General features: G+C 43.6%; 1 protein-coding gene across 8 annotated transcripts in view; it reads left to right on the forward strand.

Moving 5' to 3' along the window:
- The window catches only part of ITPR2 (inositol 1,4,5-trisphosphate receptor type 2), a 184,234-nt gene that overhangs the window by 145,837 nt on the left and 15,223 nt on the right, over positions 1 to 23,174 (forward strand). For 5 of the 8 annotated variants that reach the window (XM_060694915.2, XM_060694909.2, XM_060694910.2 and 2 more), the window contains 8 exons: positions 975 to 1,094; positions 5,985 to 6,092; positions 6,803 to 6,995; positions 8,397 to 8,522; positions 8,884 to 8,940; positions 15,601 to 15,776; positions 17,239 to 17,403; positions 20,538 to 20,733. In XM_060694915.2, the coding sequence (XP_060550898.2) occupies positions 975 to 1,094; positions 5,985 to 6,092; positions 6,803 to 6,995; positions 8,397 to 8,522; positions 8,884 to 8,940; positions 15,601 to 15,776; positions 17,239 to 17,403; positions 20,538 to 20,733 (1,141 nt within the window). Of the gene's footprint in view, positions 1 to 974; positions 1,095 to 5,984; positions 6,093 to 6,802; positions 6,996 to 8,396; positions 8,523 to 8,883; positions 8,941 to 13,639; positions 14,380 to 15,600; positions 15,777 to 17,238; positions 17,404 to 20,537; positions 20,734 to 23,174 lie in introns of those variants that run through there. The other 3 variants (XM_060694913.2, XM_060694914.2, XM_060694916.2) reach the window with 2 other exon arrangements.

Here is a 23,174-nt window from a genome sequence, read left to right on the forward strand (position 1 = left end):
TTGAGTAGTTCAGAGAACCGGCAAATACCACCTCTGGCTGGCCCCAGACTGGGGAGGGAATGGAGATTTTGCAGTATCCTTCCCCCAGGAGTGGGGTGGGAATGGAGATTTTGCAGTATCCTTCCCCCAGGAGTGGGGTGGGAATGAAGATTTTGCAGTATCCTTCCCCCAGGAGTGGGGTGGGAATGGAGATTTTGCAGTATCCTTCCCCCAGGAGTGGGGTGGGAATGGAGATTTTGCAGTATCCTTCCCCCAGGAGTCGGGTAGGAATGGAGATTTTGCAGTATCCTTCCCCCAGGAGTGGGGTGGGAATGGAGATTTTGCAGTATCCTTCCCCCAGGAGTGGGGTGGGAATGGAGATTTTGTAGTATCCTTCCCCCAGGAGTGGGGTGGGAATGGAGATTTTGCAGTATCCTTCCCCCAGGAGTAGGGTGGGAATGGAGATTTTGCAGTATCCTTCCCCCAGGAGTGGGGTGGGAATAGGGATTTTGCAGTATCCTTCCCCTGGAGTGATTTTGCAGTATCCTTCCTCTGCCACGCCCACCAAGCCATGCCCATAGAACCGGTAGTAAAAAAATTTGGATTTCACCACTGGATGGGACCTTGGAGGTCTTCTAGTCCAACCTCCTGCCCAAGCAGGAAACCCTAAAGGCTGTCCAACGTCTTCTTAAAAACCTCCAATGTTGGAGCATCCACAACTTCTGGTGGCAAGTGGTTCCACTGATTAATTGTTCTCACTGTCAGGAAATCCCTCATTACTTCTAAGCTGCTTCTCTCCTTGTTGAGTTTCCATCCATTGCTTCTTGTCCTGTCTTCATCCACGGCAAACAGATTTTAAAAAATATGGTGGGATAGAAAGAGATTATTTAATGGAGATTGGAGAAAAGCATTAAGAGTATGCAGAGGGTGTTACATGAAACTAAAGAGGGCAAAGAGCTCATTCGATTTAACAATCAAAGAAATTTTCTTTCAAGGTGGACGTCATGAAGAACGCCTATAACCAGGGTCTTGACAGTGATCAAGAAGAGGAAAACGGAGATGACAATATTTCACCAAAAGATGTTGGGCATAATATCTATATATTAGCTCACCAGGTACGTTGTTATCAAACAGAGGGACTGCTCACCTTACTCAGAGTGGGCATCAAAAAAATAATAATAATACTAGATTGGAATGGTTAACATTATTAGATTACAATCCTCTTAAATTTACTAGTAAATTTAACGATGACAAATTAAAATCAAATGCTTATATAAAGCCCAAGGAGATTAAGTAAATCATGTTTAAACATGGGGATAATTAATTCATTCCCAAGCAGTCTAAATTGCTCCTTCTAAACAGCCAGCGCTCAAAACTGAACCCTAAATCGTCGTTGTTGTTAACTCCCATCGCGACCCCATGGACAATGTTCCTCCAGGCCTTCCTGTCCTCTACCATCCTCTGGAGTCCATTGAAGCTCACGCCGACTGCTTCAGTGACTCCATCCAGCCACCTCGTTCTCTGCCCTCCCCTTCTTCTTTTGCCCTCAATCGTTCCCCGCATTAGGCTCTTCTCCAAGGAGTCCTTCCTTCTCATTAGGTGGCCAAAGGATTTGAGTTTCCTCTTCAGGAACTGGCCTTCTCAAGAGCAATCAGTCAGGGTTGATCTCCTCTAGGACTGACCGGTTGGATGGCTTTGCAGTCCAAGGGGCTCGCAGGAATCTTCTCCAGCACCAGAGTTCAAAGGCCTCAATTCTTTGACGCTCAGCCTTCCTTAAGGTCCAACTTTCACAGCCTGATCTGTCCCCGTCCACACACACACACAAACACAGCCAGCCGAGGGTTAAGGAAGCACTTGGAACACACCCAGGTCTTTATCTCCAACTTGGCAGCGATATACACACCATCTGCCAAGTGCTTTTATTTCCACAGAAAACAGAAAGATAATATACTCAGCGTACAAGAGTCCAACAGAATTAATATTCCTCTCAGCAGTTTCGGACGAGGCTTTAGTGACTATCCAAGGTTTATTTTTGTTCGTCACAGGGATCACTGGCCACCACCCTCTATTATATAGTCTCTGGGGTGTGGTCCAGTGACTCAGTTCTAATCCCTAGCACGCCTCCTGAGCTGCTGCAATCGTTTATCACGCCTTCGGAGGCGTGCGTCCAGGAACAATGTCTCTCCCTCGCTCTCATCCGAGCCACCTGTCTCCCTGCTAATCTCCTCTCCCTCGGCCGGCACCTGAGACAGTGCCAGAGGGGAGGGGCCTGGAGAGGGAGGCCTGGCTGACTCCTCTTCCTCATGCTCGGAGCTTTCTTCCTCCGATGGGATAGGCTCAGAGGGCGGGGCCACAACACTGCCATCCATTGCAACTGGGAAAACCATCGCCTGGACTATACGCACTTTTGTCAGCATCTAAAAATATAAATCGTATAAATCATATCCAAGCTATTTTTTTTCCTGACCCAGCCCCCCAAACCCATCTAAGTCAAGTTAAAACGTTTGTCGTAACATAAATAAATCTTAACATTTCCAAGTCTGTGCATTTTTTAAGATGGAATGAACGAAACAAATACTGGGCCGCTGGTCACATCTTTTGATCTTGAAAAGGGAGATTTATACCCGTTTCCTGAGTAAGCTTTGTTACGGATACTTGTCAAAAACTGCTTCCTTAAGTGATTTTTATCTCCGTCGTATTTCTTCTTTTCTGCTTCCTGATGTTCAGTTCTTCACAACTCATGTCCTCCACGCTGCTGGAATGTATCTCGGTAGCCGCATATCAATAAATCTCTCACTTTTGATGTGTTTTTGGAACAGACTGGCTCCATTCAGCTAAGTCTGTTGGTCTTACAAACTTACTATAAAAAGGTAACGGTAAAGATTTCCCTTGCACATACGTGCTAGTTATTCCCAGCTCTAGGGGGCAGTGCTCATCTCCGTTTCAAAGCCAAAGAGCCAGCGCTGTCCGAAGACGTCTCCGTGGTCATGTGGCCGGCATGACTCAACGCCAAAGGCGCACGGAACGCTGTTCCCTTCCCACCAAAGGTGGTCCCTATTTTTCTACTTTGCATTTTTTTTATGTGCTTTCGAACTGCTAGGTTGGCAGAAGCTGGGACAAGTCACGGGAGCTCACCCCTTTACGCGGCACTCGGGATTCGAACCGCCTAACTGCCGACCTTTCAATCGACAAGCTCAGTGTCTTAGCCACTGAGCCACCGTGTCCCTATAAAACTTAACCATAGTGAATATAATTTAGCTTGGTTTTTTTTTTAATTAAGATAAGTGAATAGATGGTAGTTGGTTTCCAATCTCTTTGCTGATTAGAGGAAGCTAAAAAAAAAACTAGACACAAGTTCTTCTTTTTAATCTTATGTGGGCCGACAATATTATTTTAGAGGCATTCAGACTCTCAGTTTCAACAGCTGTTTAAAAGGTAGTAGCCATTTGTACTTTTTTTTTCCTTCAATGCAACATCCTTTCCTGTCATTACTTGTGGTTGAGCTTACCAGAAGCAGAAGAAATCAGAGATTTGACAGATATAAAGAGGTCTCAAGCTAGTATGGCAAATAGGGCATAAAACATAGAATAACAGGGTTGGAAGGGACCTTGGAGGTCTTCTAGTCCAACCCCTGTTCAAGCAGGATGTCAGGTTTCGAGGTCGTCTCAAATAAATTGCATTTCAAACGAAGTCTTTGAAGAAAAATTCCCATTTATTAAGCACGACTTTCTACCTCCGACTCATCGAAGCCAACACTGACTTCCAGACCCAAAACCCTCCCTTTCCGTTCCCCACTCCCCTGCATTCATTGGCCATCTTCCACGTCATTCTACCCCTAATCTACCGCTCCAGCTCAAAGGAATTTCCCCCCTCCCATCCCATCTCCTAGGGGATATTATCTCCAGGGAAAATAAGTAGGTGAAAAGTCAAACCTCCCTTTCCAGACGCCTCCGCTTCTCCTCCTTATGTCAGCACTAGAGTAAATGCAGCTTGAAGTGCTGACACAGGAGACCCTATACAATTTCAGAGAAATGGTTGTCCAATCTCTTCTTAAAAACCTCCAGCGTTGGAGCACCCACAATTTCTGGAAGCAAAGTAATTTCATTAATTAATTTTTCTCACTATTAATAAATTTCTCCTTAGTTCCAGGTTGCTTCTCTCCTTGATCAGTTTCCATCTGTTGCTTCTTGTCCTGCCTTCAGGTGCTTTGGCGGATAGGTTGACCCCCTCTTCTTTGGGGCAGCTCCTCAAATATTAGAAGAATGCTATCATGTCACCCCGGTCCTTCTTTTCATCAGACTAGACATACCCAATTCCTGCAACTGTTCTTCATATGTTTTAGCCTCCAGTCCCCTAATCATCTTTGTTATCTATTATCTATCTATCTATCTATCTATCTATCTATCTATCTATCTATCTATCTATCTATCTATCTATCTATCTGTCTATCTATCCATCCATTTATCCATCTATCCATCCATCTATCCATCCATCCATCCATCCATCCATCCATCCGTCTATCTATCCATCCATCCATCCATCCATCCATCCATCCATCCATCCATCCATCCATCCATCCGTTTTTCCAGAGTCTCAACATTTTTTTTTTTTTTTACAATGTAGTGGATGACCAAAACTGGATGCAATATTCCAGGTGTGGTCTTAAAAATAAAATAAAGAGGATAAAATAAGAGGGGTGGAATTAGCTGGCCAGATACCCTGCAAATGACTTAAAGCATTGTGTAGACGTTGCCTTCAACAAACCCTTCAGCAAAAATATCTCTGCAACATGGGATAGGTTTGTTAAGAAAATTATTTTTCTCCACTAAGGAATGGAGAATGAATTTTCTTAGCAATGAATTGACACACATTGGAGGAAGTACTTTTAAGAAGGGGTGGGAAATATTTAAACCCTCCACAGGAGACCATCTTGAAGCAAGGGTTGGTGGTTGGGCCACTCATTGCCAGAAGCCAGTTTTTCTAGTAATTACTTATATGTAAATCTGTCTAATGGTCTGATGAAACCTTGCATCCGCCTCGGTTTAAAATTAGCTACTGTGGTTTGGGGGCTTCGTTGGAAACCAACTTCTGCTTGAATGATTCATCTTGAACATCTCGTGTGCTTCCACCTTCGTTTGCACTGATTAAATTCTTGACGCCTATCATATCGCGAGGCCTGTCACTTGTCATAATCCGGGAGTTATCCTCTGGATGAGACAAGATAATGGGGTTCGGGTGACAGCCGCTAATTGAACATCAGACGAAATTGGAAGGAGGGGGTTTGGCTCAGCTTGCTAAGGCTGAAAAGGGTGGCCAGAATCCTTCATTAACCACCTCGTAGCTGGTGAAAATGGCATATGGATTAACTTTAAGCCACTGATCCAGGGGTGAAATCCAGCAGGTTCTAACAGGTTCTGGAGAACCCGTAGCGGAAATTTTGAGTAGTTCGGAGAACCAGCAAATACCACCTACGGCTGGCCCCAGAGTGGGGAGGGAATGGGGCTCTTGCAATATCCTTCCCTGCAGGAGTGGGGAGGGAATGGGGATTTTGCAGTATCCTTCCCCTGGGATACTGCAGTGGGGTGGGAATGGAGATTTTGCAGTATCCTTTCCCTGACACGCCCACCAAGCCACACCACACCCACCATGCCACACCCACGCCCACGCCCACAGAATCGGTAGTAAAAAAAAATTGGATTTCGCCACTGCTCACAACCATTTGGCTGTGATGCTACAAGACTCCTGGCTTGAGGAGGGGGTTAGACTATAAGACCTCCAAGGTCCCTTCCGGCCCTACGATTTTAGGACTTCTAATGCTGCAGATCGCAGACTGTGCATTTCAATAAATAATCAGAAGTCTAAGCGAGAACTCGTTGTATTCGGTTAGATGGTTTATTCAGTGGAACTGAAGATTTATCTGGTGATGTCTTTTGCCTTTTAGTTTTACAAGCTACCCAGATGGCATTTCTAACATTTGTTTCCCCCCCGCCTCCGTTTACTTCCAGTTGTCCCGTCATAATAAAGCATTACAACACATGCTGAAACCTGGGGCAGATCCAGAAGAAGGAGATGAAGCTTTGAAGTATTATGCCAACCATACCGCCCAAATTGAGGTAAACTGTTGTTTGCTGAGCTGAAAATATTTGTAGGCTTCAGTGCTACATTCCGTCTCATGGAACAGGGGTCTCCAACCCTGGCAACTTTAAGACTTGTGGACTTCAACTCCCAGAGTTCCTCAAGCAGGTGGCTGAGGAGCTCTGGGAGTTGAAGTCTTAAAGTTGCCAAGGTTGGGAGACCCCTGTCATGGAGGACTCCTTCTGCTGATCCTTACTTGAAATACCAGATTTGCGGAAATAAGAGAGAATGAGTTCTTCATGGAATCTTCTTTCTGTCACTTGATAAGGTGACATTGTCATCAGGAATGAGCAGGTAGTAAACTATGAGTTAGATAGATAGATAGATAGATAGATAGATAGATAGATAGATAGATAGATAGATAGATTAGAAAGAAAGAAAGAAAGAAAGAAGAAAGAAAGAAAGAAAGAAAGAAAGAAAGATAGATAGATAATCCTATATGTATAATTTTTAAATATATAAAAATTATATATATATATATATTATTAAAACTTTTTAAAAAGATGATAAAAGCTAATAGAAACTAGAACAAAGCAAAAAAGAAAAAGTAAGAAAGAAATCAAAGAAAAAGAAAAAAAGTAGAAGAAAAGAAAAATGTTAAAGAAAAATAGAAAAGGAAGAGAAACTAAGGAAGTGGCATCCTGTATTCCCAGCAGTTATAAGTACAAATATTTTTTGACCTTTGCAGATTGTCCGCCACGACAGAACCATGGAGCAAATAGTATTTCCCGTGCCAAACGTTTGTGAATTCCTCACCCATGAATCAAAATGCCGCGTATTCAACACCACGGAAAGAGACGAACAAGGGAGCAAAGTCAACGATTTTTTCCAACAGACCGAGGATCTGTATAACGAAATGAAGTGGCAGAGGAAAATTAGGAGTGAGTACGGTGTTTGTAAGGATTTGTCTGTTTGGCGGTTACTCGGAAGAGATCTAAAGTCAAGTCTTTAACTTTGGGGGAAGTTCTGTGGTAAAGGTTCTGCTTTGTCCATGTATTGACCGTAAAAAACAAGATAGAACGTAAAATAATAGAGTAGGAAGGGAACTTGGAGCAGGGGTGGGTTTCACATGATTTTACCACTGGTTCGCTGCGCACCGAAAATGTGCGCACATATGCGCGGCTCAGAAAATGTGCCTAAATAGGATGGAATAGCGCCGGGACCAGGTGTGAGTTCTACCTATCTTTACTATCAGTTCACAAGGGGGCCACGCATGCACAGAAGCGTTCTGATGTCGTTGGGGTCAGTGGGTGGAGCCTTCCGCCGGTTTTACTACTGATTCTATAGAACCGGTCCAAACCGGGGGCAATCCACCACTGGCCGGGACGCGTGGGCAGGCCCACCTGCAGGTCACCACTACCGGTTCGCTTGAACCAATCTGAACCGGTGAATACCACCACGACCTTGAGACCAGCCACCAGAATGCAAATCTACCTGTAGAGCCACATATCCAACTAGAACACTTCTCACATCACTGGAAATATTTTTTAATGTCTTTTATTCATAACGTATTTATCGCCTTCAGCAACCCAATTTCAACTCTGGGTAAAAATATTCCAGTGGTGAAATCCAAATTTTTTTTACTACAGGTTCTGTGGGTGTGGCTTAGTGGGCGTGGTTTAGTGGGCGTGGCAGGGGAAGGATACTGCAAAACTTCCATTCCCACCCCACTCCAAGGGAAGGATACTGCAAAATCTCCATTGCCACCCCACTCCAGGGGGAAGGATACTGCAAAATCTCCATTCCCACCCCACTCCAGGGCAAGGATACTGCAAAATCTCCATTCCCACCCCACTCTGGGGCCAGCCAGAGGTGGTATTTGCAGGTTCTCCGAACTACTCAAAATTTCCGCTACCGGTTCTCCAAAACCTGTAGGAACCTGCTGGATTTCACCCCTGGATCAGTAGCTGAAAGTTAATCCATATGCAATTTTCACCAACTATGAGGTGGTTAATGAAGGATTCTGGCCATCCTTTTCAGCCTTAGCAAGCTGAGCCAAACCCCTCCTTCCAATTTTTATTCTCTAACCGTTGATAAAATAACTTCATTGTCATATAATATTCAGTTTGTTCTTTTTCCTTAACTGCAATCGTTAACCTATTCATTTCTGCACATTCTAATATTTTCCTAATCACCTTCTCATCAGTCGGGATCTCTTCGCTTTTCCACTTTTGTGCAAATACGATTCTTTTTGAAAGTCTCCCGCAACGGAACACTCACAACAACTGGAACAACAATTTTTGGTTGAGATGAACAATAATTGTTTCTCCTTTCCTTCCTAGATAATCCGGCATTATTTTGGTTCTCCCGGCAAATTTCTCTGTGGGGAAGCATATCGTTCAATCTCGCCGTTTTCATCAATCTCGCCGTGGCCCTCTTCTACCCATTTGGAGATGATGGAGATGAAGGTACGTTGCTTGGGTTATGAAAGTTACAAAACTACAGATCTTTCCTTTGTTAGAGATAGTAACCACCAGGGGTGGGTTCTAAAATTTTTTACTACCGGTTCTGTGGGCGTGGCTTATTTTGTGGGCGTGGTTTGATGGTCATGTGACAATTCTTTAGGATTTAGCAGAGGTACTGATCTACCAGGCTTTTAACTGCTTGCAGAGCTGTACCGGTCTATCCATTTGTTTTTGGAGGCACCGGTCTACTCATTTGTTTTTGGAGGTACCAGTCTACCACCACACTGCCTTTTAATACTGATCAGCTGTAGGGCGGCCCTTTGAAGCCCCGCGGCAAGAGTTTAAACAGTTTTTTTTCTTCTAGCCGATCAGCTGGGACTCGGGAGGCAGCGAATAGATTGGGGGCGGGGCCAAATAAAAGGTAAGAATAACATGGGGGGTGGGGGCGGGAGGGCCCAGCTCCCAAACAAAGAGAACTGGTTCTGTGATGTCATATCGTCACTGCTACCGGCTCAGCCGAACCGGGCCGAACCGGGAGGAACCCACCACTGGTAACCACCTGACCCCAGAGAAATAAAGAGAGACAAATAAATAATTTGTTGTTGTTGGTCGCGAAGTCGCGTCCAACCCATCGCAACCCCATGGACAACGTTCCTCCAGGCCTTCCTGTCCTCTACCATTCCCCGGAGTAGTTTGGAGAACCGGCAAATACCACCTCTGGCTGGCCCCAGAGTGGGGTGGGAATGGGGATTTTGCAGTATCCTTGTCCCAGGAGTGGGGTGGGAATGGGGATTTTGCAGTATCCTTCCCCTGCCACGCTCACCAAGCCACACCCACAGAACCAGTAGTAAAAAAATTTGAATTTCACCACTGCCCAGAGACCATTTAAGCTCCCGCCAACTGCTTCAGTGACTCCATCCAGCCACCTCGTTCTCTGCCGTCCCCTTCTTCTTTTGCCCTCCATCGTTCCCAGCATTAGGCTCTTCTCCAGTGAGTCCTTCCTTCTCATTAGGTGGTCAAAGTATTTGAGTTTCCTCTTCAGGACCTGGCCTTCTAAAGAGCAGTCAGGGTTGATCTCCTAAATAAATAAATAGATAGATCTATTTATATATCTATAAAATAGAAATGTTTAAAATATATATCTATAAAATAAATCTATTTAGCTCTCGCCAGCTAGCCATAACCTTCTGGGATTCAAACCGGGCTGCTTGCATATTAGATAGATGTATTAACCTCTAAGCCATGGGCTCTCCTTGCTTTGTTGGCTATACCAGGGGAGAGATTGAGTAAGATTAAACGGAAGCAGTATACTCCATCCCATAATTGGGTAGACCAGGCTGCCCCGATAGACCGGTCCCACCGGAGAGAAAAAAAAAAAACATACACCTAAAAGTTCAAGAGTTTTACAGACAGTCCTCCATTCCCTTGAAAAGGGCCGTTTTTAAAACCTCAAGGCTCTCCATGATTAGAATATAGAATAACAGATTTGGAAGGGACCTTGGAGGTCTTCTAGTCCAGCCCCCTGCTTAGGGAGGAAACCCTCCACCACTTCAGACAAATGGTTATCCAACCTCTTCTTAAAAACTTCCAGTGTTGGAGCATTCACAACATTTGGAGGCAAGTTCTTTGGCTCAGCCTGTTTTTGTGGGGTTTTTTTATATCACAAAGGACAAAATCTGAAATGGTGGGATCCCCTCTTCCCATTTTGCTAAGATTTTCCAGGATCAAGCAGCTAGAGAAAAATGCAAACTCAATAGAAGAGAATATTTGCAACTCAGGGTTAAATTAAGGAGAAGTCATGCTCTTTTGTGAAAACCAAAAAAAAAAACCACAGCCATAACTCTGCAGGTTGTGGAATAATGCTCGTGAAAGAAACATATGAATTGCACATGATCCGGTTATTGTATAGCTATTTAAAAGCCAGTTAGATCTTCTTCCTTCACTTTTCACTTCCGCTCAGAGAGTCCTGGGCTTCTATGCGCTTCCCAGATGACCAGATCTCCTGGGGCATCAGATCTGTCATGTGCTCATCTAACTGATGAGCTGGGAGGTTTTTTTTGCTCATGTCATGCGCCCTTGGAATTAGGAGTGGTGCGGTGGCCTAGAGGTGGAGCTCTCGCCTCACAATCAGGAGGCTGTGAGTTCGATCCTAAGTACAGGCAGTTATTTCTCTCTCTGGACACACTGGGGAATATATATGCTGAACAAAACTCCGCATTGGCGACAGGAAAGGCATCTGGCCAGTAAAACACTCCGCTAGCTTCATTCAGTGGCCCAGACTCCAACCCGCAAGGGATTATGGGGGTCGTTAAACGATGATGATGATGATGTGCCCTTGGAATTGCAGAGGTATATTACAAAATTGCAATCTTGGAATACTAACCCTAACTTTAGACCCTCTCCCCAAATCATGGGGATCCATCCTGAGACTAACCAGCATTGCAGAGCAAACCATCAAAAGGACATCTGACATGGCATGAGATTTCTGAATGCAAGGTAGTAGGGATGAGACCCCATCTTTTGACCATTTCATTGAGGTGAGATCCATCTATCCCAATTATCTACCAAGTTCCGATTGTAATAAGGGAATTTTTAAAAGCAAGTTGGCCAGAATCCATCCATTTCTGTAGGAGAAGGAGTGGCAGAACGTGGAGGTGGGGTTAAAAGAGAGATCTGCCTAGAATCCGTACATAGTCACAAATGAACTCAGTTCAACTCCCTTTGAATTCCGTTGACCCGTATTTAACTCCAAGCAGGACAGTGGTGGAATTCAATTTTTTTTTACTACTGGTTCTGTGGGCATGCCTTGGTGGATGTGGTGTGGCTTGGTGGGTGTGGCAGGGGAAGGATACTGCAAAATCTCCATTCCCACCCCACTCCAGGGGGAAGGATACTGCAAAATCCCCATTCCCACCCCACTCCAGGGGAAGGACATTGCAAAATCTCCATTTCCATCCCACTCCAGGGGAAGGATACTGCAAAATCCCCATTCCTTCCCCACTCCTGGGTAAAGGATATTGCAAAATCTCCATTCCCTCCCCACTCCAGGGGAAGGATATTGCAAAATCTCCATTCCCATCCTACTCCAGGGGAAGGATACTGCAAAATCCCCATTCCCTCCCCACTTCTGGGGGAAGGATATTGCAAAATCTCCATTCCCACCCCACTCCAGGGGGAAGGAACCTGCAAAATCTCCATTCCCACCCCACTCCAGGGGGAAGGATACTGCAAAATCTCCATTCCCACCTCACTCCAGGGGGAAGGATACTGCAAAATCTCCATTCCCACCCCACTCCTGGGTAAAGGATATTGCAAAATCTCCATTCCCTCCCCACTCCAGGGGAAGGATATTGCAAAATCTCCATTCCCATCCTACTCCAGGGGAAGGATACTGCAAAATCTCCATTCCCACCTCACTCCAGGGGAAGGATACTGCAAAATCCCCATTCCTTCCCCACTCCTGGGTAAAGGATATTGCAAAATCTCCATTCCCTCCCCACTCCAGGGGAAGGATATATTTTTTTTTTTAATTTGATTTATATGCCGCCCTTCTCCGGAGACTCAGGGCGGCTTACAGTGCGTTAAGCAATAGCCTTCATACTTTTGTATATTTATACAAAGTCAGCTTATTGCCCCCACAAACTGGGTCCTCAATTTACCTACCTTAGAAAGGATGGAAGGCTGAGTCAACCTTGAGCCTGGGGAGATTCGAACCAGCAGTAAATTGCAGGCAGCTGTGTTAATAACAGGGTGCTTTAAACCACTGTAGTACCAAGGCTCTTAATATTGCAAAATCTCCATTCCCATCCTACTCCAGGGGAAGGATACTGCAAAATCCCCATTCCCTCCCCACTTCTGGGGGAAGGATATTGCAAAATCTCCATTCCCACTCCACTCCAGGGGGAAGGAACCTGCAAAATCTCCATTCCCACCCCACTCCAGGGGGAAGGATACTGCAAAATCTCCATTCCCACCTCACTCCAGGGGGAAGGATACTGCAAAATCTCCATTCCCACCCCACTCCAGGGGGAAGGAACCTGCAAAATCTCCATTTCCACCCCACTCCAGGAGAAGGATACCGCAAAATCCCCATTCCCTCCCCACTCCAGGGGAAGGATATTGCAAAATCTCCATTCTCGACCCACTCTGGGGCCAGCCAGAGGTGGTATTTGCCGGTTTATTTATTTATTATTTATTTATTATTCGAATTTCTATACCGCCCTTCTCCTTTCAGACTCAGGGCGGTGAACAGCCAAAATAAAAACATTTATACATAAATACGATTAAAAATAGATTTAAAATAATTAAATTTGGCCCATAGTTTAAAATTTATCAATTTAAAATCCATATCAAAATTTAAAACCAACCATAAAATCATAAAATCAAGAGAGTTCTCCGAACTACTCAAAATTTCTGCTCCCGGTTTTCCAGAACCTGTCAGAACCTGCTGAATAGCACCCCTGAAGCAGGATCTATCTGTTATTTGAGAAGATTCCTATGCATGGGTTTTTAGCAATAAATCAGTTTAGTTGGACCTTCCTGTGGGGACCTAATATTTCACACCCGACACTTTCCACATCTTTAGGAAACTTTCTCCTAAAGTATACAAATTCATCTTTTGCTGTGTGTTTTTATCATTTTTATATAACCTGCAATCTTCAGTCCTTTTCCCCACCCCCCACCCCGTCAAACACATTTCCCTTTTCTTTTGACATATTCTTTTCCGCACCTGTGTTTCTCAGTACACAATACAATCTACTGTGTACAATACAATCTATTTGCTGCAAATCATTCAGATTCTCAGGCAGCGGTACAGCATCACCAGAATGCAAATCTACCTGTAGACCCACATATCCAACGAGCACGCCTCTCGCATCACCGCAAACATTCTTTAATGTATTTTTATTCATCATGTATTTTTCGCCTTCAGCAACTCAGTTTCAACTCTGGGTAAAATATCTCATAATTCAAGCCTATTCCCTTTTAGATACACCTTTTCTATCTAACTCACTCAAAAACGTAGAAATGGTGGTAGATTTTAGGACAGACTCTTCCATACTTCCACCTCTCACAATATTAGACCACACAGTATCAACAGTTAGAGATCTTCAAATTTCTAGGTTCTACCATATCGCAAGATCTAAAATTGACAGCTAACGTCATCAAAAAAGCACAACAAAGAAGGTTCTTCCTGCGCCAACTCAGAAAGCTCAAACTGCCCCAAAGAGCTGCTGATTCTGTTCTACAGAGGAATGATTGAGTTTGTCATCTGCACCTCCATAACTGTCTGGTTTGGCTCTGCAACCCAACAAGACAGACACAGACTTCAGAGAATAATTAGAACTGCAGAAAAAACAATGGCTACCAACCTGCCTTCCATGGAGGACCTGTATACTGCACGAGTCAAAAAGAGGGCTGTGAAAATATTTCCAGACTCCTCGCATCCTGGACATCAACTGTTTCAACTCCTACCCTCAAAATGACGCTATAGAGCACTGCACACCAGAATAACTAGACACAAGGACAGTTTTTTCCCGAACGCCATCACTCTGCTAAATAAATAATTAACTGTCAAACTATTTACTAAGTCTGCACTACTATTAATCTTCTGATCGTTCCCATCACCCATCTCCTCCCACTTATGACTGTATGACTGTAACTTTGTTGCTTGTATCCTTACGATTTATATTGATATTGATTGTTGCCTGATTTCTTATTTGTACTCCATGACTATCATTAAGTGTTGTACCTTATGATTCTTGATGAACGTATCTTTTCTTTTATGTACACTGAGAGTTTATGCACCAAGACAACTTCCTTGTGTGTCCAATCACATTTGGCCAATAAAAATTCTATTCTATTCTATTCTATTCTATTCTATTCTATTCTATTCTACTCTACTCTACTCTACTCTACTCTACTCTACTCTACTCTACTCTACTCTACTCTACTCTACTCTACTCTATTCTATTCTATTCTATTCTATTCTATTCTATTCTATTCTTTTTATGTACAATGAGAGCTTATGCACCAAGACAAATTCCTTGTGTGTCCAATCACACTTGGCCAATAAAAATTCTATTCTATTCTATTCTATTCTATTCTATTCTATTCTATTCTATTCTATTCTATTCTATTCTACTCTACTCTACTCTACTCTACTCTACTCTATTCTATTCTATTCTATTCTATTCTTTTCTTTTTATGTACAATGAGAGCTTATGCACCAAGACAAATTCCTTGTGTGTCCAATCACAGTTGGCCAATAAAAATTCTATTGTATTCTAAATCTGGGTTTCCCAACCTTACCAACTTTAAGACATGCTGGCTGGGGAATTCAAGGAGTTGAAATCCTCAAGTCCTTATTTAGAGGAGCTGACTGGCCAGGCCACAAATAGTGATTAGGGGATCGTGGTTTGGTGGCACCATTTTATATATATCCTGGTTGCCAGACCCCCCAAATTTTGATCATGTGACTGTGGAAATGCTACAATGGCCATAAGTGTGAGGACTTTTTTCCGTGCCCTTCTGACTTTGAACAATTGCTAAACAAATGGTTGTAAGGACCACCTGTAAAGCTTTTTCTTAAGAGTTCACCAAACCAACCACAGCTAACGACTGAATTATTCCTTTTTTTTTTCCTATTGGAAGTCCTTCAATTCTATTTAACGACATCGATAGGTTTACTATAAAATGAAATTATTCGCGTCCCTTTTTTTCTGCCTTGCAGCAGGCAGGAAAAATATTGATTGGATCGTGACTGATTTAATTCAGGGATCAATTTCTTATATTGTGGTGCCGTGGCGTAGAGGTGGAGCTTTCGCCAGACAATCAGGAGGCTGTGAGTTCGATCCTAGGCAGAGGCAGGTATTTCTCTTTCTGGGCACTCTGAGAATGTATCTGCTGAACAAAACTCCGCACTGGTGACAGGAAGGGCATCTGGCCAGTAAACATTCAGCTTCATTCAGTTTCCCGGCTCCATGCCGCAAGGGATTACGGGGCCATTAAAAGAAGATGATGATGATGACAATGGTCTACTTCTTATATTCTAAAATATAATGATGTCTCTTCTTCCCTCTAGGGACGCTTTCTCCATTATTTTCCATTCTCCTCTGGATCGCTGTGGCCGTCTGTACATCCCTCCTTTTCTTTTTCCCAAAACCTGTTGGAATCCGCCCATTTTTGGTCTCTGTCATGCTCAGATCTATCTATACGATTGGTCTCGGGCCCACGCTGATCCTTCTGGGCGCCGCTAACGTAAGTTTTTAAAAACTCCTCCCACAATTCATCGAGAGGTCATCCGTTATCTCTTGTTCCGTATTGATTTAGCGTGGCTGGGAAATGGAACCAGCCACCTTGGCAAATAATCCGTGTGTGTCTCAAGCCTCATTAATTCCAGTTTAAGTCAAGTGAAGGTCAGATACGTTTGCATGATAAAGGCCTATTGAAGTTGACTTTTCTTCAGAAATTCCACCTCTTTACTCTGCCTACAAACCATCCCCATATACATGTTGTAAGTGGTACACTTTCTATTTATTGATCTATCTATCCATCTATCTATCCATCTATCTATCTATCTATCTATCTATCTATCTATCTATCTATCTATCTATCCATCTATCATCTATCTCTATCTACTACTCTCTCTATCTATCATCTTATCTATCTATCTATCTATCTATCTATCTATCTATCTATCTATCTATCTATCTCGGTCTATCCATCTACCATCTCTCTCTCTCTCTCTCTCTCTCTATCTATCTATCATCTTATCTATCTATGTATCTATCTATCTATCTATCTATCTATCTGTCTGTCTGTCTGTCTGTCTCTATCTTGTCTGTCTATGTATCTATGTATCTATCTATCTTTTATCCATCCATATCAATCAATCAATATATCTATATTTGTCTATCCATCCATATCTACCATGTTTTCCCGAAAGTAAGACCCTGTCTTATATTTTTTTTGAACCCTGAAATAAGCTCTTGGCCTTATTTTCGGGGAGGTCTTATTATTTTGGGGCGCCTGAAGCAAGACGGGGATCCTCTTGCCATCTTACCTGATTTCCAGCTCTGTCTCCCTAACCCTAACAAGAGGAAATGGCGGGGACCGGCTGTGCATGCAGTTAAATATTTTTGGGGAGGGCTTATTTTCGGGGGGGAGGTTATTTTAGTGCATGCGGTCAAAAGCCCGATTGGGCTTATTATCAGGGGATGTCTTATTTTCGGGGAAACACAGTATCTATCATCTATTTATCTATCTATCTATCTATCTATCTATCTATCTATCTATCTATCTATCTATCGTCTGTCTGTCTGTCTTTCTTTCTTTCTTTCTTTCTTTCTTTCTTTCTTTCTTTCCTTCCTTCCTTCCTTCCTTCCTTCCTTGCTTCTATTAAATTTCCACACCTCCCATCTCATAACCTATCCAACTTGGTTATTCACAGAACATTCCAATATTATGTCACATTACTAAAAAATATAACTTGGTCCTGTTGTCTCTGTTGGTCCTGCCTATCTATGACTGCTTTAATTTTATAGAAAAACTTTTTTAAAAAAAGAAATTCTTAGCATCTATCTGGGACACAGGTTCACCGAAGAGAAATGCAAGCAATAGGGATAACATTGTAAGTCTTGAGAGGTACTGTCTCAGTTGCTTCTCTCCACCTTTGTAATAAGATTGTATTTTTTTTTTAATTTTTTTTTTTTTTGTGCAGCTTTGTAACAAAATTGTATTTTTGGTGAGCTTCGTTGGCAATCGTGGGACATTCACCCGTGGCTACCGAGCTGTCATCATGGATATGGCTTTTCTCTACCACGTGGCTTATGTCCTGGTCTGTATGTTGGGCCTCTGCGTGCACGAATTTTTTTACAGCTTCTTGGTGAGTATCTTTGTTTTCTGTTTCTTGTCAAAGAAGAAAATAGTTTCTTTTCTTTTTCTTTAAAATTCTGTCATGCGTAGAGGTGGAACCAGAATTGATAAGCAAGGCCATTGTTAAGTGAAAGGCCTGGTTTTACTACCTTTTTACCAGGGTTGTTAAGCAAATGTGGCTGCATAAACAGACGGATATAATCAAGATCAGGTGAAGTGTTAATACCACTTTATAATGCCTTGGTAAGGCCACACTTGGAATAGGGCATTCAGTTTTGGTCACCACGATGTAAAAAAGATGTGGAGACTCTAGAAAAAGTGCAGAGAAGAGCAAAAAAGAGGATTAGGGGACTGGAGAGGCTAAAACATATGAAGAACAGTTGCAGGAACTGGGCATGTCTAGTTTGATGAAAAGAAGGACCAGAGGAGACATGATAGCAGTCTTCCAATATCTCAGAGGCTGCCCCAAAGAAGAAGGAGTCAAGCTTTTCTCCAAAGCACCTGAGGGTAGGACAAGAAGCAATGTGTTAGGATATGGTTTGAGCCTAACAAGTTGTCCAGGCAATATATGTGTTCTGTGACTTTAATATGAATATGTATTGTGTGACTTCACAATGGATGGAGATTAATCAAGGAGAGAAGCAACCTAGAACTAAGGAGAAATTTCCTGACAGTGAGAACAATTAATAAGTGGAAAAACTTGCCTCCAGAAGTTGTGAATGCCCCAACACTGGAAGTTTTTAAGAAGAGGTTGGACAACCATTTGTCTGAAGTGGTGTAGGGTTTCCTGCCTAAGCAGGGGGTTGGACTAGAAGACCTCCAAGGTCCCTTCCAAGTCTGCTATTCTATTTCTAAATCACCTGGTCATTTGGTCATTAAGTGAACCTGGCTTCCCCCCCCCCCATTGAATTTAAATATGTGGGAAAGCCGCAAAAGGGAACACTGCCACCGTCATAACTATGAATCAGTTGTCAAGTGTCCAAATGTTGGTCAGACCGCCGCGATACTGCAACCGTCATAAGTGTGAAGATTGGTTGTCAGTCACTATGTTCAGTACCATTATAACTTTTAATGGTCGTTAAATAAATCACTGGAGGTTTTTAAGAAGAGACTGGACAGTCCCTTGTCTGAAATGGGATAGGATCTCCTGTTTGAGCAGGGGGTTGGACTAGAAGTCCCTTCTAGATCTATTCTGATTGATTGATTGATTGATTGAAATGTTATATGTCAAGGACCACCTATATAGCTTTTCAGCCAGGGATGGGCTGCTGGGGGTTTGCACAGATTCGGGAGAACCTCTAGCTAAGATTCTGTGCAGTTCGGAGAACCCCCAAATCCCACTCCTGGCTGGCCCATCCCACCCCACCCAGGAGTCCCCACGCGACCCATTTTGGATGCAGGTAAGTGCAGGGTGTGCATGGAGGCTCAGGGAGGGTGAAAAACGGGCCTACCGGAAGTTCAAAAAGGGCCTCCGGAGCCTGGGGAGGCCGTTTTCGCTCTCCCAGAGGCTTGGGAGAAGCCTCCAGAGCCCGGGGAGGGCAAAAATGCCCCCCCCCGTGGTGCAGAAGGCCGACTAGGCCACTCCCACTATGGCCACGCCCACCAGCAACCGGGCAGAGAACCCCTTGCTAAAATTTTTGAAGCCCACCCCTGTTTTCAGCTGCTATCACATGAGAAGCCCAGGGTCATGGTAGCTTCCTGTCCCATATCTGAACGCCTTCATTAGACAAAGAGCAGACAAGCTTGGGTTTCTGACAAGGAAATAGCTGTAATATATTTGCAGGCAGAATTACTGCATTCATCTTGGGAAGTGTTCAGAGGCTCCACAGATATTAATTTATTATTATTTATTGGGAATTTGGGTAAAGCTCTTTAGGAGATTCCAACTCCTGTGGAATTTAAATCTGGCAATTTTTATAGAACATTTTGCGACGTTAAAAATACCACAAGAGAGTTTGTGACATAAGGCCGTACAACATTTCAATCCATCAATCGATCAGAATGGAGCTGGAAGGGACCTTAGAGGTCTTCTAGTCCAACCCCCTGCTTAAGCAGGAGACCCTATCCCATTTCAGACAAGGGACTGTCCTGTCCCTTCTTAAAAACCTCCCATGTGATTGAAATGTCTGTGGAGATTCTCAGTCATCCTGGTCATGGTTGTCCCAAAAGTGCTTCTTTTCAAGAGGCATCTGGACTTCCTTGGTTTTTCTTTGAAGACGTTTCGCTTCTCCTCCAAGAAGCTTCTTCAACTTTGACTGAATGGTGAGGAAATGGAAGGATTTCAATGGTGGGTTCCTCCTGGTTCGGTCCGGTTTGGCCGAGCCGGTAGTGGTGATGATATGACATCACCGAACCGGTTCTCCCCCCCCCGCCCTCCCTCCCCACCCCCCCCACGTTATTCTTACCTTTTATTTGGTCCCACCCCCAATCTATTGCTGCCTCCTGAGTCCCAGCTGATGACTAGAGGGAAAAATACTGTTTAAACTCTTGCCTCGGGGCTTCAAAGGGCCGTCCTACAGCTGATCAGTGTTAAAAGCAAACAAATGAGTCAGGTCGTAAGTGCGAGGACTGGTTGTAAGTGCGAGGTTCTTCCAGAAATGACTCTGACCAGCTAGCCATGCCCACCTAGTCACATGACCTCCAAGCCACACCCACAAAATAAGCCACGCCCACAGAACTGGTAGTAAAAAAATTTAGAACCCACCCCTGAAGGATTTATATTCCTTGCAGTCATCTGGTTGTTAGTACTCTTTCTGAGAGTCATTGAGGCCACTAGGAGGTTTATCTGTGTCCTCAGGGTCACCTGAATGGTGCAAATGAGTGTGGAGCCATCTTGGAACTGCTGGAAGGAGCTGTTGTTGTAGATTGAAGATAGATGATGTTGTATCCCTTCCCCTTTGTTGAGAGAGGGCCGCTCAATTTGGACATAGATGGCCTCTTGGACCTCTCTTTCAAACGAGCGGTCCTCTCTGTCCAAAATGTGGACTTTGCGGTCTTCAAAAGAGTCTTTTAAATAGCGATGGACTGCTGAAATTTGTCCTGATGGGTCCTCGAATGTTGGGCCATGCGTTCGTGAAGTGGTTGCTTTGTTTTATGCGATTTATGAGATTAATCTCCTTCCTTCTCGTTTATTCTCTTCTCCAGTTGTTTGACTTGGTGTACCGCGAGGAGACTTTGCTGAACGTCATCAAAAGCGTCACGCGGAACGGGAGGTCCATCATTCTGACGGCTGTCCTGGCTCTCATCCTGGTCTATCTCTTCTCCATCGTTGGCTTCCTGTTTCTGAAGGATGACTTCATAATGGACGTGGAAAGGTTGAAAAATAAAACATCCCTTACAGGTACGGCTCCTAGCATCTCACGATATTTCAACCAATTCCATTTTGGTGGGGCAGGTTCTCCTCAACTTACCACCGCAATTGAGCCTGGAATTAGAGTCTCCAGTCACACTGGTGGTTAAGCAGCCACCATGTGCCTGTGTTCCATTTTACGACCTTTTTTTTTTAGTGTTTGTTGTTAAGCAAACACTGCTGTCAAGCATAAATAACCAGGAGCATTCACTGAGTTGAAAGCAGTGGTGGGATTCAGCCAGTTTGGGCCGGTTCAGGCAATCCGGTAGTTAAATTGCTGGCTGGCCCCATCCCCAGCATCCAGGAGTCCCCCGGTGGCCCATTTTCACTCCCAGGAGGCTTCAGGGAGGCCTACTAGGCCCAAAATGGGGTATGGGCAGTGGTGGGTTGCTCCCGGTTCAGCCCGGTTCTATAGAACCGGTAGTAAAACTGGCGGGAGGCTCCACCCACCCACCACGATGTCATCATGGGTGATCTGCGCATGCACAGAAGCTTCTGCATATTTCCAGCCTCCGGAGGGCCTCCAGGGTGGTGGGGAAGGCAGTTTTTGCCCTCCCCAGGCTTCTAGAAAGCCTCTGGAGCCTGGGGAGAGGGGAAAAACGGGCCTACCGTGCCCACCGTGCCATTGTGTGTCAAAAGCAGGGAGAGCACGGGGGGGTCATGCAGGCATGCATGGGGGGGAGGGCGCATTGAATTATGGGTGTGGGCACGTGCACACGCGACCCCCCCCCCGGTACTCCCCTCACTTTTGGCACGCAACGGCAAAAAGGTTACCCATCACTGTCCTATATAATGCTCACGGCCCAAGTGGTGTTTAATGCAATAAATCTGATGCACATGTTGCTTATTCACGTCGGAAAAGCCAACTTAATATTTTATTCCACTCTGCACGAATTTGCAAATGAGCACCCGGCAGCATTTTCGACCTTGGAAACGTTTAAATATTCAAAATTCAAAAGAGCAGCACGCAAACACAACGTCCTCCCTATCGGCCTTTTTAAAAATAACGCCATGCTTTAAATAAACGGATATTATTTTAATATTTTGACAGTTGGTAGCTCTGAATTAATTTTTCCCCTTAAGGAGATAAAGTGATTTGACGGGAGTTCTTTTATTTAAGCAGAAACTGCAATGAAAGCTCGTGATATAATGTAAATATGAAACACAGATATTTTTATTTCGATTGCAGCTTTATGCTTCAATAGAATTTTATTTATTTATTTATTTGGTTCGATTTATATGCCACCCTTCTCCGGAGACTCAGGGCGGCTTACAATGCGTTAAGCAATAGCCTTCATACTTTTGTATATACCTGCTTAGTAGGGCTTTTGGCCCCCCCAAGCGGTGTTCTTTTTTATACAAAGTCAGCTTATTGCCCCCACAATCCGGGTCCTCATTTTACCTACCTCAAAAGGATGGAAGGCTGAGTCAACCTTGAGCCTGGTGAGAATTGAACTCGCAGTAATTGCAGGCAGCTGGCAGCTAAGTGCTACTTTAACAGTAGTTTAGTCCGCTGCACCACCAAGGCTCCTTAATTATCAAATTTGATTTGATTATCAAATCAAAATCCTTTTGATTTGACTTTTTTTTTTTTGTCTTCTTTGGTGGAAACTGGACTTCAGATTTACCCTCTTGCCAGAGTAAATATTCAAAAGGTTTTAAAATTCAATTACCGGTAGTTTTTTAAATAGTTGAATATTTGGATTTAAAGCTCCAAATTTTAAGAAGAAATGCATATTTGTGCAGATGTTATTTAAATCTTTGCTACTAGGTAAACAAAAAAGAATACCTACTACAAATTAATAATAATAATAATAATAATAATAATAATAATAATAATAATAATAGTGTTTCATGTTTAATGAATAAAAGATAACAACAACAATAATAATAATAATGAGAAGAAGAAGAAGAAAAATTAATCCGCATTGTCCACAAAACTTCCAATTTTCACCATTTTGAAAGCCCTAAAAAAATAAAAATTAAAATAGGGGCACCCTGTCTAAGAGTTACATTAAATTTAGAGAATTGATTCCTTAAATTGCCCCATACGTTGATTTTTTTTTTTCAAATTCACGTGGAAGCCTGAGAAACGAGGGCACATAATTTAATAGTTAGCAAAGAGGTGTGGTTGAAAAAGTGGTGCCTAGAGCGGAAGTTCTCGCCTCACAATCAGGAGGTTGTGAGTTCGATCCTAGGTAGAGGCAGATATTTCTCTCTCTGGGCACAATGGGAATATATCTGCTGAACAAAACTCCGCATTGGCGACAGGAAAGGCATCCGGCCATTAAAATGCTTTGCCAAGCTCCATTCAGTTGCCCAGACTCTACCCCGCAGGGGATTATGGGATCGTTAAATGATGATGATGATGAAAGAGGTGTGGTTGAATTTATTCACTTCAACTTTCAAAATGTGACGAGCCCTAACGGGTT

This window comes from Pantherophis guttatus, chromosome 7, assembly GCF_059756535.1.
Source record: "Pantherophis guttatus breed Tessera chromosome 7, ASM5975653v1, whole genome shotgun sequence".
NCBI lineage: Eukaryota > Metazoa > Chordata > Lepidosauria > Squamata > Colubridae > Pantherophis > Pantherophis guttatus.